Source organism: Sorex araneus, chromosome 1 (assembly GCF_027595985.1).
Source record: "Sorex araneus isolate mSorAra2 chromosome 1, mSorAra2.pri, whole genome shotgun sequence".
Classification (NCBI taxonomy): domain Eukaryota; kingdom Metazoa; phylum Chordata; class Mammalia; order Eulipotyphla; family Soricidae; genus Sorex; species Sorex araneus.
In genome coordinates this window covers 223,032,381-223,048,059 of record NC_073302.1, presented here as the reverse complement: position 1 = coordinate 223,048,059, position 15,679 = coordinate 223,032,381, and the positions used below count along the sequence as shown (strand labels likewise).

The 15,679-nt window shown below is 39.4% G+C and overlaps 1 protein-coding gene across 1 annotated transcript in view; it reads right to left on the bottom strand.

Annotated features, from left to right (window-relative positions):
• Positions 1-4,331: 4,331 nt before the first annotated feature.
• Positions 4,332-15,679, bottom strand: part of DLEU7 (deleted in lymphocytic leukemia 7) — a 33,808-nt gene continuing 22,460 nt past the window's right edge. Inside the window, exon 2 of the mRNA XM_004604609.2 lies at positions 4,332-5,557. Coding sequence (XP_004604666.2) covers positions 5,351-5,557 — 207 coding nt within the window. The 3' untranslated portion in view covers positions 4,332-5,350. The remainder of the gene's footprint in view (positions 5,558-15,679) is intronic.

Genomic DNA, 15,679 nt, shown 5'->3' with positions numbered 1-15,679 from the left:
CAAGGCAAACACTGCACCCACTGTAGTATCGCCCCTTATCAGAACTCAATTTTCCAGGCATTTCTTTGTTGACCTAAGGAGGTAGAGAGGGAAAGAGTTGGTTTCCTTCTCAACGCTCCCACCTCTCTCGTCCCCATTTCACATGAGCCCCTGCGGGTGGAGGTCAAGTCTACCCCACCTTATATATTAAATAGCAATAGAATGTTTTGATATTAAAAAATATATATACTTTGGGGAATGAATGCAATTAGTAAAAAATAATTATTACACCAGTACTTCCCAGATAATAAAATTTTCATGTGTAAGAATCACTATTTTTTTCATTAAATCAAGCCAACAAGCCAATAAACTCATTTAATGAACTTGTCAAGGTAAGACTGTGTATATTCTCAAGGACAGTAACTTTCCAAATTACTTAACTGTTTCACATTTTGGAGTCATAGCAGCCAGCTAAGATGTACTTTCTCCCCTATCTTCCCTCATTCTAGTCCCACTATCTCCCTACCCCCACACACCTGCACAACTATACTCATGTTATAAATGAGTATATAAATTTTATTTATCACATTAAGTTCTACTCAAAAGTAGAGCAACACATTCAAGAAAAAAAGGAGCTGTGTAAAGCATTATTTCTTCTCTTTATACCAACATTAGTCAATAATGTTTTCTGTGACATATTTTCTAAACTCGTTGTAAATTAATTTTTCTACCAGATACTCTTTTTGATTCACAGATATTTCATACTATTTTGTAAAGGAAAAATAAAATGAAGCCATGTATAAACTGTGGGTTAGCTTCAAATATCAATTCTATTGAGCATAACAGTAAACAAGTGACATCAGACAAAGGTAAGCTATCTGGTAACACTCATAAGGGTTGTAACAAGCCAAATTTTGGGTTCTGATGTGTAGCTAAGTGAAACCAGGACTGTGGTAATTTTTTGGCTGTAGAATGGAACCCTGGAAACTTTGGTGAGGATACCCAGATTTCTGTTGTACAGAACACATCTTATTTGAAGTTTTGCTAAATTAAATGTGCTTTGAAACTTATGGACACAAAGAATTTATCCTCCTCTGATGAATTTATTGCATAAGTACCTGGTACTAGAGCATAAGGAACAACAAAAAAATAGAACTGCCATGTTGAAGGAAATTTTTAGACACAAAAGGCTTGATTCTTGTAGTTCTGTATTTAAAAAAATAATCTGGAAGATTTCTTACCTTCAAAATACCTTCATTTAGATCAAGATAATGAGTTCACACTAGAAAGAATTGTCAGAAGAGTAGTTCTAAGTGAGAGAGTAGTTCTAAGTGAGAGAGACAACTCTATGAAAAGGAAAAGAAAAAGGATCCGATCACAGTCAAGGACACCGGAAGGTAGTTTCTGTGTAGGCACAATACATGTAGTTGAAAGACCAGAATCAGGCTGATGGGGGCTCCTGGAACTTTCAGAAATGTACTGAAGGTAGTGAAGAAAGAGAGCATCTGAGGAAGGGATTATCTATCTGCAGGGACTATCTTATCACTAATTTGTCCAACTCGGCCCATTCTAGGGACTTTCTAAACAGATTTGTGGTGATATCAACTTATCATCTTTAGACCAAGTCCCACCTTATTCTTACTCCTTTTTTATATTTTGTTATTTTATTATATTCTTGTTTCTATATTACTATTTATAAGAATATTGAAGATATTGCCTGTTTTAGCTTTTTTCTTTTTCTATATAACAACTCCTTTCAGCACTTTTTGCAATGTAGACCTAACAGTAGTATATACTGTTTATTTTATTTATCACATAAAGTCTTTATTCTCATAAATATGAATGTTAATTTTTCAGTGTGTAACATTCTTTGATGGATGGTTTTGTCTCTTAGAATTGTGCATACACCATTCCATTTTCCTTTTCTGGATAGTTTCTGCTGAGAAATTAGATGGTGTTTCCTTTGGAATCATAAATATTTGCTTTATCGTTGAATGTATGGTTTGACAATAATGTCTCTTTGTGTCATTTTGCATTTAGAAGCTTGTTCTAAAAATGATTTGTTCTATCATCTTCCTGTATTTCTACAGTCAGTTACGACTTCTTTGAATAGGTACTTTGTTTCTTGATGTGAACCTTTGGTATACCCATTATCCCTGTTTTCTTCTCCAATTAAGTCTGACTGTTCATTGGCCCCAAATCTTACTTTTCTCCTTTTTGTATTTGTTATTACTAAAATGAGTTTCAGTTACACTTATGATTGAGCCTGTTCTGATGCTTTATAGTTCTTAATTTCGTGGGGTTTTTGTTTTTATCTAGTGTCTCTGGAATTGTTTTTACAGCTTTAGTCACTTTGGTGAAGAATTCTCTGCTCCTGAATTTTCTGTTTTATATCATTTCATTCTGCGTTGGTGTGAATTTGCCACATTTTGTACTTCATCTTAAAGTAATTGATTGTTTTATTTCCCCTTTTTCATGTTTTTTTTTTTACATGAACTACTGAGGAATTCTTTCTCAGTCATTCTGTTACTGAATTTAATCTGATTTGGTATTTACTTTTATCCCAATAGGAGGCACAGTGACTCTAGTTTTATAGATGTTTTGTTTTTCAAAAATTTAGGTGTTGGGGGGAGAGGAGCTTATTGGTAGATCTTTTCTCCAATTGCTACCTTGGGTGGAGAAGACTAACCCAGGTATAAAACTATTAATTTTCCTTATCTTCTGTGACTAGACCCATTCTTTTGTCAGAACTCAATACTGTCATCCAAAATCCTTCTTCTAACCCTACCAGCAGTTAGATTGCTTTTAGAGACTAACTGAAAATTGCCTATGATTTCTAGTGGAACGGGAAGGGATTTTATAATGTATATAAGAAACCCTGTTCTCTTCAAGCCGATCTGGCAGCAGATATATCAATAGTCATGTAAAAGATAATATGTGAATAAATTCCAGTGCAGATAAATAAACTTTGTGCAATTGCACAAAATATGTTTTATGTGAATTCGGAGGACACAAAACATAACCTAGGATGTTCCAGGTGGGTTTACAGATGGGGTAGCAGGTAAACTAGGCCTTAAAGAATAAGCAGAACATTAATTATTCTGTGGGAAGCACATTGCAAAGAGAGAAAAAAGAAAAATAATAGAAAAGGGCAAAATATTTTTGTGGTAGGAAAAATTCAAAACAATATTCATTTAGAGTTATATGAGTACAATAGAAGTCAGCCTATCAACAACCGTAGTCTGAGGGCAATTTTTTTGAGAAAAGAGAGTACCATAAATACAAGCAAGACTCCCACAATACAAAGTTATCTAAGAATGGGAAAACTAAAAGTCAAAGGTTGTTCCCAAGAAATAAATGTGGTTTTGACCCACTGTGCTCTCATACATGAATGTCCTCTTCATGTATGTATACACACATGTATACACACAAACACACAGCACTATTCGTCTTCATTTAGAATGCTGTCATCTCCTGTATCTAATTCTTTCCTATGGAACTTGTAAGTTACTTTTTTTTTAAATAAATTTATTTATTGAATCACTATTAGAGTAGTTACAAAGTTTCAGGTTTAAGTCTTGGTCATACAATGATGAAACATCCATCCCTTCACCAGTGCACATTTTCCACCACCAAAAACCCCAGTATAACCCTTATCCCATACCCTTCCCCTACCTGTGTGGCAGATGATTTCCAAATTACTCTCTCTCTACTTTGATTACATTCAATATTTTGACACTAGGCCTACCATTATTATTTGAGATTTTATCCCAGCACTCACATCTGCTGAAAAGGCAACATTAGACAATTCTATTGCTGATTATGAATAGCATATGATGTGGCATGGCCGCTATTGCAGCCATTCGATTTTGGAATTCTGAAATTTTAATAATTAAATATGGAGGGATTTCTGCCAAACGCTGCTGGGTTCCAAGATTTGTCTCTGAGTTTCTAGAATCATGGCTTAACCCACTTGATCAGTAGCCAGAGGGCCCATTCCTGGGAAGCAACTCAGGGTCTCATTAGAGCAGGGTAGGAAAGGGCCGGCTCCACCCCCATCCCGTGAGGTCCCATGTGTCTCGTCACTGCAGAACCATACCTGGTTGTCCATGACCTCTGGAAAATGGTGGCCAACAAGCCACCAGGGGGAAACAGCAGAGGGACAGCACCATTTCCCACCTGGGGTGAGCCAGGGCCGGTAACCTAATGAGAAGTCTGGATGCATTTCTGCCAAAAGCCGCTGGAAGACTTGTAAGTTACTTTTAAAGAAAAGCAATGTATTTTCTAATTCTGGAAGAAAATTTTTGGTACCAGCTAGGATTACAGTATGTGTGAATAAAAAAGACTTTGACTGTCATGAATACTTTATTTCTTAATAGTTATTATGCTCTCACCATACAGACCCAGGGTACAATTCCTTTTTAAAAAACACACTACATGTACACATTGCAGCTATTCTTTTCTAACTATTATGCCATTCCTATCAAAATTTTAAAGGAAAATAAAAAATTTAACTTACTTTGGTTCTCAACATAGTCATCATTAAATAATAGAAATTTATTTTTTCCTTAGCAAGTAGAGATCATTATAGAAAAAAAGCAACCTCTTCTCTTCTTAGTCCTAAATATTTATCAAAACATGCCAGTCTCTCCATTCCCTCCTCCATTTTTAACAAGAACTTCTTACTTTAACCAGAATATTTATAAATCCTAAGAAGAACTAGGTGTGTCCAAATGAGAAATGGCATTGTACTTTGTATTTCTATATCATATATTCTTGATACTTCATAGCTTATAATCATTTTGAATGTAGAAGACACAAGGATTCGGAACAGTTTCACTCCGTCCAATAGTAAGTTATTAATTGCAATAATTGCAACCCATAATTATTGATGCATATGACCATAAAACAACTACAGGTCATTCCTATAGCATTAAATGAAGTAGTAAATAGAACATATCAATTAGCAAATATCCCAACTACTTAAGATAATTTAAGAATCGTGAGCTTTAATTATATAAATAGCAATACTAAATCTTAAAGTCCTACATTAATATGAATATATATTCAAAGTGAATGTTAATATGAAGAAATATATTTATGATATGATCAAATAATTTCCACAAAGTAAAATATATCATAATCAAAATTTATCAAATATGTCAAGGTACTTAAAATGGGAAATAATGTTTAAAAAAAGTAACCAACATGCTTTAATTCTTAAAGATACAGATAACACTGGTTAAATAACTCTCTATACTATCAGGTCTCCAGAATGGGAGGAAAAACCTTCATCATATGTAGATTCAGTTGGGATGGTCCCCAATCTCTTAACAGTGTTAGCTATCCTCTTATTTCAGTCCACTTGAACTCATATGTCTGGGAGATTCTGTAAAATCTGTCTCAAGGAAGCACAGGCTACCACATGGGCATCTGAAGGAAGATTAGCAAGTGACTGAATCAGCTTCTTGACTATTGTCTTCAAACACTGATGGGCAGCATTCAAATCTCTGTCGAACTGCTGTCCTTCAATTTGCAGAGCCAAATGACTGCAGATGTTTCTAAATTCAACACTGTCCTAAAATAAACAGAAAACACAAACAAAGAAGTTAAATAGGCTATTGGTGGTGAGGTGCACATTTGTTTGTTATACTCTGTGAGCCCAGTTTCCATTCTCATTTTTTTTATGAGATTCTCCTGTTTTTTTTTTTTTCAGAGAACTACTTTCCTCCTATGTTATTGGCCTAAAACTGACCCCACTCCACAACTCCAGGAAGCAGGCTAATGAGCTGGTCAAGGATTGGCAGGTAAGCTATAACAAGTCAATAAATCACCATCCCAGAGTATTCTCTAGATTAGAGAAAAAGAAATTGTCTTTTACTGGGCTGTTGGAAAATACCTTCTCATGACGAGGGAAAGAAAGAGCTAAAAGAGAATGAAGACTGAACAGAATAAAAGTAGAATGAAGAGATGAAAAGAGACCAATTCTAATGACATTTTCTGAGCATGTCAATCTAACGGAACTTGAACAACAAATCCCAGGATATTTCAGCTAAGTAAATTAATATACCCTTTTAAATACGTCACCTGTTATTGAGTTTCATTTGTTGATTCCTTAAAGAGCTTTGACAAATATGCAACATAATTATTATTATGCCATATTTATTGTCTTTAAGGTTTTACTGCAAAATTGGTATTTAATGACCATGATGCAGACTCTCTTGCCCCCACACCTGGCTGTTTTCATCGGGGCCCCTCGGAGGGGGTGGGTTGAATTTCCCTCCCTGCCCTGAGCAGAGCCCCGACAGCCAAAGACTTCTGGAACCCAGCCACAACCATGCTCAAGGCCCCTCTCCACATGTTCGGACGAGCCTCACGCACGAAGGAACTGGCAGAGGAACCCAGGTGTGCGGGACTTGAGGCTGAGATCTCCAAGCCTGCTCAGATCGGGACTGGGCCTCTTCTGCCCAGATCCCCCATTTTCCAGAAGGTAGGCGGTCACACCCAGAAACTCCTCCCGATGCTGTGTAATCCCATCAATGGCCAACATCCAGATACTATAAAACCAAGCTCCCGGAAGCATCTTATAGCCTAGTTCTCCCTCTGGGAGAACCTGGCAAGCTACCGAGAGTTTCCTGCCCACACATGAGAGTCTGGCAAACTCCCCATATCATATTCATATGCCAAAACCAGTAACAATAATAGGTCTCATTCCCCTGACCCTGAAAGAGCCTCCAACACAGCACTGTTGGTAATGATGAGTAAAGAGAGTCTTCTAAAATCTCAAGGCTGGGACAAATGGAGACATTACTGAGACAGCTCGAGAAAATCGATGATCAACGGGATGATGATGATAATGATGATGATGATGATGATGATGAATGACCATGATGTATTCCCCCAAGAAGCCATATGCATGGTTCATCAGATTTATAAAAGTATTCATTATCACTTATTATTAAGGAAATAAAAATCAAATAAGCAATGGTATATTGTTGGATATCATACCTCGCATTGTCACAGTCCCCCATGTCAATCTCGACTGCTTGTAAAACAAAACTTTCTGGTAAATCTAAACTTGTATTGATACTGCTTTGTATTTGAAGTGCTGTATATTTGTACTTGCTTTTATGTTTCCCCTATAGCCTTTTTATACATTACCATAGAGCAATACTCCATAGAGCAATTTTCAGGGCTGGAGCAATAGCACAGCAGTAGGCATTCGCCTTTGATGCGGCAGACCCAGGTTCGATTCCTCCGCCCCTCTCGGAGAGCCCAGCAAGCTACCAAGAGTATCACGCCCACACGGCAGAGCCTGGCAAGCTACCCGTGGTGTATTGGATATGCCAAAAACAGTAACAATAAGTCTCACAATGAGAGACATTACTGGTGCCCACTTGAGCAAATCGATGAGCAACAGGATAACAGTGACAATGACAGTGACCATAGAGCAATGTTCTTGGTTAAACATAGAAAGACCATTACTGTTATGTTCCTAATATTTGGGAGTTGATTGACTCTCAAATATATCTGCTCCTGGGCATAATTACTTGATCATAACTACTTGACTCAAGCTTCAGTTTTTGTAGTTCCTAACACCCCAAAGGGGAGGTCCTACCGTGGGACTGGGATGGACCCGGGGTGAGTGGCAAAACTACCCGGCAGCGAAATGGGACATTCTAGAAAGCATAAATGCTTGGTTTTCATGCAAACTGTTACAACTTAAAAGACAGGACCCCCACGGGGAAGGACTAGCTGAACTGGCCTGAGGACTTAGTCGGGGATTTATGGTGAAAGCCTTGCTTGCCCTCAGAGCCCAGACAACCAAGTGTTTAAAGCCTTGTTTGCTCTCAGCCCAGAGAACTAAGTGTTGAAATCTTTGTCTCTTACTGTGTTTATCCAAACAGCTGCAGGTATAGATAACTTATACAATTAGAGGAAATATAAAAGCAATGTAGTTGTCCCTGGGAGACAGAGTGTCTCCTTGAGTTGATCTCCCCAAAAGAATTTCCTCTGCCAAATGTTTATCTATGTAAATGACAACCACACTTGTCCTTACCTCAACCCCCCTTCAGATGTTCTATAAGTATGCTAGCAATTCTGCATTAAACAGGCCATTTTCACCATCAGACTGTGGTCCCCAGCCTCCCAGTCTCCTCATCTCTCTGTGTCTCTGTTGGGGAACCCTGGGGAGGTGGGGAGGCGGCTCAGGGCTACCAAATGAACCAAATGAACACACATGTCCAGCAGTAGCAGCAGCCACCTGAGGATCATTTTTTGTGTTTCCACAGTATATCACCTCACACTGGTGAGAATACCATATATCAAAGACTGGAAACAATCCCTGCTGGCAGGGATGCAGTGAGGAAAGAACCCTCCTCCACTATTGGTGGGAATGTCTTATGGTTCAGCCTCTATGAAAAACAATATGGAGTAATCTAAAAAGTCAGAATATAACTCCCATATGACCCAATGTTTCCACTTCTTGGCATCTACCCCCCAAACACAAAAATATTAATTTGAAAGAATACATGCACACTTAAGATCACTACTTCACTTAGGACAATAGCCAGAGTGTGATGACAACCCAAATGTCCAACAACAAATGAATGAATCAAAATGTGGTAAATATATACATACATATATATATACACATATATAACACATACTCAATGGAACACTATGATGCTCTACAAACAAATGAAATCTTGCAGTCCTCTGTAACATGAATGGAATTGGTGGATGTCATTTTAAGCAAAGAGTCAGACTAAGAAAGAAAAATACTGAATGATCTCACTCATCTGTGGAATATAGAGAGATAAAAGAATAGACACTATGAGAAAATGGCGACTCTTGGCACTGGATACAAAACCATTTATCAAATTGGTGAAGTGTGGGTGTGGCATATGGAGACCAGACTAAAGGTATTGTGGAGGGTCATGGGCACTTTGGTGATTGTTGAGTGTAGAAACTTTGCATACCATTACCATAAATTTTAGCACTATTGTATACTTAATCTATAATAAATAAAAATAAATATTTTTAAATGACCCTGTTTGTCAATAAATCTCCAATGCAAATGTAGAATAAAATGTTCCCAGGTATTTTAAAAATGGAATAAATCATTTTTATTTAATAAGTAAATATATTTCTTCCCAAATGTTACATTCTAAAATCTATTACAAGTAAGGTGCATACTGAAAAGTTTCCACATCAAAGATCATTCTGAATATATGATTTACCTTAAAATACATGGAATTGATTTCCCTCTGGCACACTTAGTTTCCCCTAAATCCCTTGCTACTGAATTCTAAGTAAAACAGAGCAAACATTTTTATTAATTTGCAAGAAAGTAATAGAAAGCTCCAAGGACCACAACTACAGGAATAGTAGATTTACTTTAGCTATTTGCCAATACTCATCAAGAAAAGAAAATTGGTCTCTCTTAACCTGGGTTTAAAGGGTAAAATTAAGTTGCCCTAAGAATATATAACTGTGGACACATTGTTACACAGTAGTTTAAGTTTGGAGTTAGCTCTACATTATTCGCTCTGGGAACACTCATGTTAGAAACTAACTTAAAATTGGAACAGGGTTGAAATATCCATGGACACATGGCAAAAGCAAACAAGCGTCTATTCCATGGGAATGCATCCACAACCTACGCCCTACAGTAATATTCCCATAAAGTACGGTCAAAGGCAAACTCACACATGGAACAAGATGCAATCTACCAGAAAATAGCAATTACAAGGTAGGACAGGATTAAACTCCAAAAACCTCTTTGGATGTTTGAAGTGATTAAATATATAAAATAAATGATAAAAAATATTTTAAGAGAAAATAAACTTTAAAAGTAACCAAATATAAATTTAACAAGTGATATCTTGACAAATCCAACAAACTGCGAAAACACCTAGATAAATACATCTGAAGAAGGAAAGGTAAACTAGATTATAGAAGGGAAAACTACTCAATTTTAAGAAAAAAATAAAGACACAGACCTATAGATGAGGGGCTAAGCAGCATGGAGAGCAGAATGATGGATCCCAATAAACATGTCTCTAGGATAAGCAGGATAGAGAATGGGATATGCGATAATCAGAGAATAATGGACACTCACTAATGATCCTAAATTGATCCAAAACATGATTCTGGAAATGCAGAAAATAAAATGAGTCTTGAGCAGAATAAATTAAATGAGATCCAAAACTAACCTCAATTAAGGCAAAACTTCTCTTAAAAGCAACCAGAGAGAATAAGAATGCCAAGATAGATAGACAATGTCTAAACAAAAATAATAGATCACTGTATTACTGTATTACTGTCATCCTGTTGTTCATCGATTTGCTCAAGCGGGCACCAGTAACGTCTCCATTAGTCCCAGCCCTGAGTTTTTAGCAGCCTCTCCTTATTCATCTTTCCCAATGATTGGAAGCTCTTTCAGAGTCAAGGGAATGAGACCTCTTATTGTTACTGTATTTGGCATATCAAATACGCCACGGGGAGCTTGCCAGACTCTTCTGTGTGGGTGAGTTACTCTCTAGGTTCTCCGAGAGAGAGAACTAGACAATAAGAGGTCATGGGGCCATGAATGCCGTTGTGTTCTTCTGGGAGCTTTGTTTTAGTCTCTGGATCTTGGCCATTGACGGTATTACACAGTGCTGGGGGCAGTTTGTGGGTGTGACTGCCTAGCCACTGGAAAATGGGGGAGTTGGGTGGAGGAGGCCCATCCCAGTCCGAGCAGGCTTCAAGGTCTCAGTCCGGGTCCCACACACCTGGGTTCCTCTGCCGGTTCCTTCATGTGTGAGGCTTGTCTGAGAGTGTGGAGACTGGCCTTGAGCATGGCTGTGGCTGGGTTCTGGAGGTCTTCAGCTGCCGGGGCTCTGCTTAGAGCAGGGAGGGAAACTCAACCTGCCCCCCTCCGAGGAGCCCCGGTGAAGACAGCCAGGTGTGGGGGCAGAATAATAGATGACAGAAAAAAGTGCAGAAATATTCTCAAGTAGTTGTCAAACTGGGTTCACTTTTTAATACAACAAAATTATTATTTAAATATCAGAACAAATTAATACTTTCAAATAAAAGAATAAAAGAAGAGAAGGGGAGCAAACAAGAGAGATCAAAATGTTGGGGTGCATGTTTTACATGCTGGAGGCCTAAGTTTGATCAGCACTAAGCTGAAGTAATGCTGCTGGTTGTGACCCCAATAGCAAACCATAAAAAATGTTTTAATTTTCAATAAAAGTAATTACCACAAATAAATTCCCAATGTTAAATTTTTCTCAATATATTCAAAAAGAGGAAATTTAGTTTAGAAGGAAAGATTGAGACACAAGAAGCTATCATGAACAGAGAAACAAAACATACAGTCACCAAAAAACTAATTGTTCCAACCAAATTACAACACGATGGATGCGGTCCACAAAAGAAAGATGGTACTAAATTGCTGCAGAGCTGTAAATATGTGGGATGAAGTGCCAATTAGGCATTATACTGTTTGAGAGAAAAGTAGCAAAACTAATAATTTTAGGACTTATTAAGCAGGCTTGTGAGAAATATAAGAACTATCACAGAAAGCACAGAAATAACATATAAAATTTCAAATCATTACAGGGGATAGATACATAAAAATGTTTTGATGCTACCTATAGAACATTACAGTGAAGAAAATACAGACTTTAACATAAGTCAAAGTGAACAGAAAGTACCAAATAGAAGTACTTTGGAACACAGGTTACCAGGTTATATTTTTTAAATGTACACACTGTTTATAAGAAACACAGTAAGACTAAAAACACCTATAGATTAAAAGTAAATAGAGACCAGGGTTGTACCTCAGCAATAGAGCACTTTGCTTTGCAAGCGTGAGATCCTGGGTTTGATCCCCAGCACACAATAAATTATATATAATTTAATTAATTCTAATTAAATGGAGGGTAAGTAAGGCTTGCCTTGCACATGGCTTGACCCAAGTGCAATCCTCCTAGCCTCCCATATGGTCCCCCAATCCCAGCCAGGGGTGATCCCTGAGTGCAGAGTCAGGAGTAAGCCCTGAGCACCACCAGGTGTGGCCCCAAAACAAATAAAAACTGGAGTGTGAGTTACACTTCACTCAGAAAAGGCATCTATATGGGGCTGGAGCAATAGCACAGCGGGTAGGGCGTTTGCCTTGCACACGGCCAACCCGGGTTCTAATCCCAGCATCCCATATGGTCCCCTGAGCACCGCCAGGGGTAATTCCTGAGTGAAGAGCCAGGAGTAACCCCTGTGCATCGCCAGGTGTGACCCAAAAACCAAAAAAAAAAAAAAAGGCATCTATATACACCATGGAATTCCATGCAGTCACAAGGGATGAGGAAATCCCCAATCCACTGCAACTTGGATGGAACTGGTGGGTCTGATGTCAAGTGAAGGTAGTGAGAAGGACAAAGTAAAGCAACGAATGTTCTCATGCACCTGTGGTCTGTAGATAATAAGTCTAGAAAACAGGAGGTATCAAAAGTGGGCAAAGCATTAGCTATAGATTGCAGAAACAAAAATACCAAGAAAGACAGCAGGGAGAGTGTTTGCCTGCATGTGGCCGACCCTGTTTCAATCCCCAGCATCCCATATTGTTCCCTGAGCACTGAAAGAATAATTCCTGAGTGCAGAGCCAGAAGGAACCCTTGAGCATTGCTGGGTTGACACAAAATCATCAAGGAAAGAGAGAAATGCTCCCCATCAAGGAAAGGGGAGCAGTGAGAAATGGAAGTAACAGTGTTCAAGAGTCAGGGGCCTGGACACTGTATGGCGTTGAGTGAAGTATCTGCATATATATAAACCCCTAGAGCCAACAATACCCGAAACAAACTACAACAATCAAACTTCAAAATGTACCCATTAAAGGGTCGGGGTGGGAGAGAATCTGAGGTTAGTGGTGGAAGACAGGACACAGGTGCTGGGAACACTCTATGCCTGACAACCTACTCTACACAACTATATAAATCACAGCATCTAAATACAAAAGAAAACTGGTGTTTAACGTATTTATCATTTTTATGGTGCTGGGCCTGGAACCCAAGGCCTCAAGCATGCAAGGTGAAGTCTTTATTTTTTAGAGACTGAAGTAAGTGCCACGCATTTTCTTCCTGCTCTAAAAATACATTTTTCTCTCACTTCTTCCAACATCGAAGGAGCAGGGTCTAGTCATAATATTTTGCATTTCTCTTAGACTAAGCCTAATTGAACCTTCCATGACTTTGAAAATAATAGGATGGAGTATAATGGTTTGGAAGACTGTCCTTTAAAACAAGTAGATTGATCTGGGACCAGAGAGATAAGGTACAGAGGGTAAGGTACTTCCTTTTCAATGGCCAAACTGGGTTCCATCCCTCTAACAGTCCCCTGAGCCCTGCCAGGAGTGATCCTTGAACACAGAGCCAGGATGCAGGAGAAGCAATCACGAGGAAGTGGAGGAAGAGGAGGAGGAGGAGGAGGAGGAAGAAGAGGGAGAGGAGGAAGAGGAGGAGGTGGAGGAGGAGGAGGAGTAAAAAAGAAAAAGGAAAAGCAAAACAAAAACAAAAAAAAATAGAGGCCATAAAGAGACTGATGATTTAAAAAACCTTACCTTGGGACACTCTGCGCCTAAAGACTTTGATTCCAGAGATGTAACACATTCGGGCATCCAGCGCAGCATCCGATAGCAATGCCCTGGGACTGCGAACTGGGCTACAACTCTGTGCTGCCGGGGGTGGATTTTTTTTCCTCCCCACCCTGTCTTCCTGCACGGAAAGCTGCGGGCTGGCGGCACCCATGTGGCAGGCGCCATCTTCTGTGACTCCAAACCCAGAGGTATTCGGTTTTTACTTTTGGGGCTACCAGGAACTCATGGGAAGGGGGCGTAACCGGCACGCCCTCGGCCCAGATAAATCCGGAGCCGCTGAGCGCGAATCGGGCCCTCTGCGCCTAAAGACTTTGAATTCAGAGACTTCTTACAGCAATGCACTGGGACTGTGAGCTGGGCTATGTAATTTCTGGCAGAATTTTCCCTGGACTTTATACAGAAATCCAAAACCGCGCGGAAGCGGCAGCGTCCGCGCGACTTAACATTTATAATTGTCAGCAATGTGAATCGGTTCCATTTGAACAGGTCTGACTTGGGGGGAAACTCCAAATAATAACAGTAAGTTTTTGTTGAAATATTGAAGGTTTTTAATGTAGCAGCCACCTCTCTGGACTGTGAACTAAGCAAAAGCCCCACGCTGGCCGACGCGGCATGGCGCACACCATACTATGAGGCGCGGGAAGGGGGATGAGGGGGAAAAAGAAAAAAAAAAGGGAAAAGGAAAAAGGAAAAAAAAAGAGAGAGAGAGAGTTATGTACTTGTAGCAGTGGGGCTACATATCTCTTCATTTCCAGCAATGAAAAAGTAATTATCAAATGTAGTAGGTCTGTCTCTCTTGGTTGGAAACTCCAACAACTATAGTGAGTTTTGTGTTGAATTATGGAATGTAATCAAGGTAAAGAAAAAATGAAGTGAAATTCATTAGTTATACAGTAGGGGGTACGGGGTGGGGGCGGGGGGTATACTGGGGTTTCTGGTGGTGGAATATGGGCACTGGTGAAGGGATGGGTGTTTGAATATTGTATAACTGACATATAAACCTGAGAACTTTGTAACTTTCCACATGGTGATTTAATAAAAAGTTTAAAAAAAATAAAAATAAATAAAAATAAAAAATAAAAAACCTTACCTCATACTAAACTCAGATACCAAACACACTAGAGTTCTTAATAGCTGTTGATAGAAAGAATGAATAAACTAGAGCAGAAAATTTTAAAATTTTTGCCTCTAAATTATTTGCCTTCTTCTAGAATAGAAAAATAACTACCCAATGCCCTTCTCCACTCCTGGAAATTTACTTTCTTGAAGGGAACAAACAGAATGCACCCCCCCCCCACACCCCACACCCCACACTCCCCACACACAGTTGCATGCAAGGCTACTACTGTTTCCTGGATCTTTCTAGCAGCCCATCTAGGGTCAGATTAAGATTAAGATTAAGCTCCATGATCTCAGGGCAACCATGCAGCCCTTGGGCACAACTCAGCCCGGGACACGACACTCAGAGGTTGCGTCTCATAGGTGATGCCCTCACACATACCTGTCCTCTTCAGGAGAGATTCCTTCCGTTTCCAAGAGGCACAGATTCATCTCTGTGAAGTTGGGGTCCCCTCTAGTGTGACTGTGCTTTGCTGCCTTCATCTGTGTTTGTTTTTTCTACAACTGACCCAGGAAGGGATGGAGGCAGCCTTGCGTGTCCGTTAGTGATGCCTTCTAGAAACGCCTCGACTTGGTAGTTCGCATTCATTGAGCCTGTCCTGTTTCAGTGCCCAATACCTCAGGGAACTTCTCATCTCTACCCCATGACACAGATCCAACCCCTCTGTCTATCGCAGAGCAAGAAGTTTATTTCATTTGTTGTGGGGGACACACTCAGCTGTGGGACTCTGAGCTCTGTGCTTGGGGATCACTCCCAGAGTGCTCTGAGGACAATAAACAAGGTGCCGAGCTTTACACCAGCATTGGCCAGGGGCACAGCAAGTGCCCTCACCCCTGTCCTATCTCTCCATCCCTAGAGTTGAGGAGTTTTAGAGCCAAACCTCAGAGTTTTGGCCTCTGAAATTAAAACCTCAGAAATTAAGTCATTTCCCTCCAGTG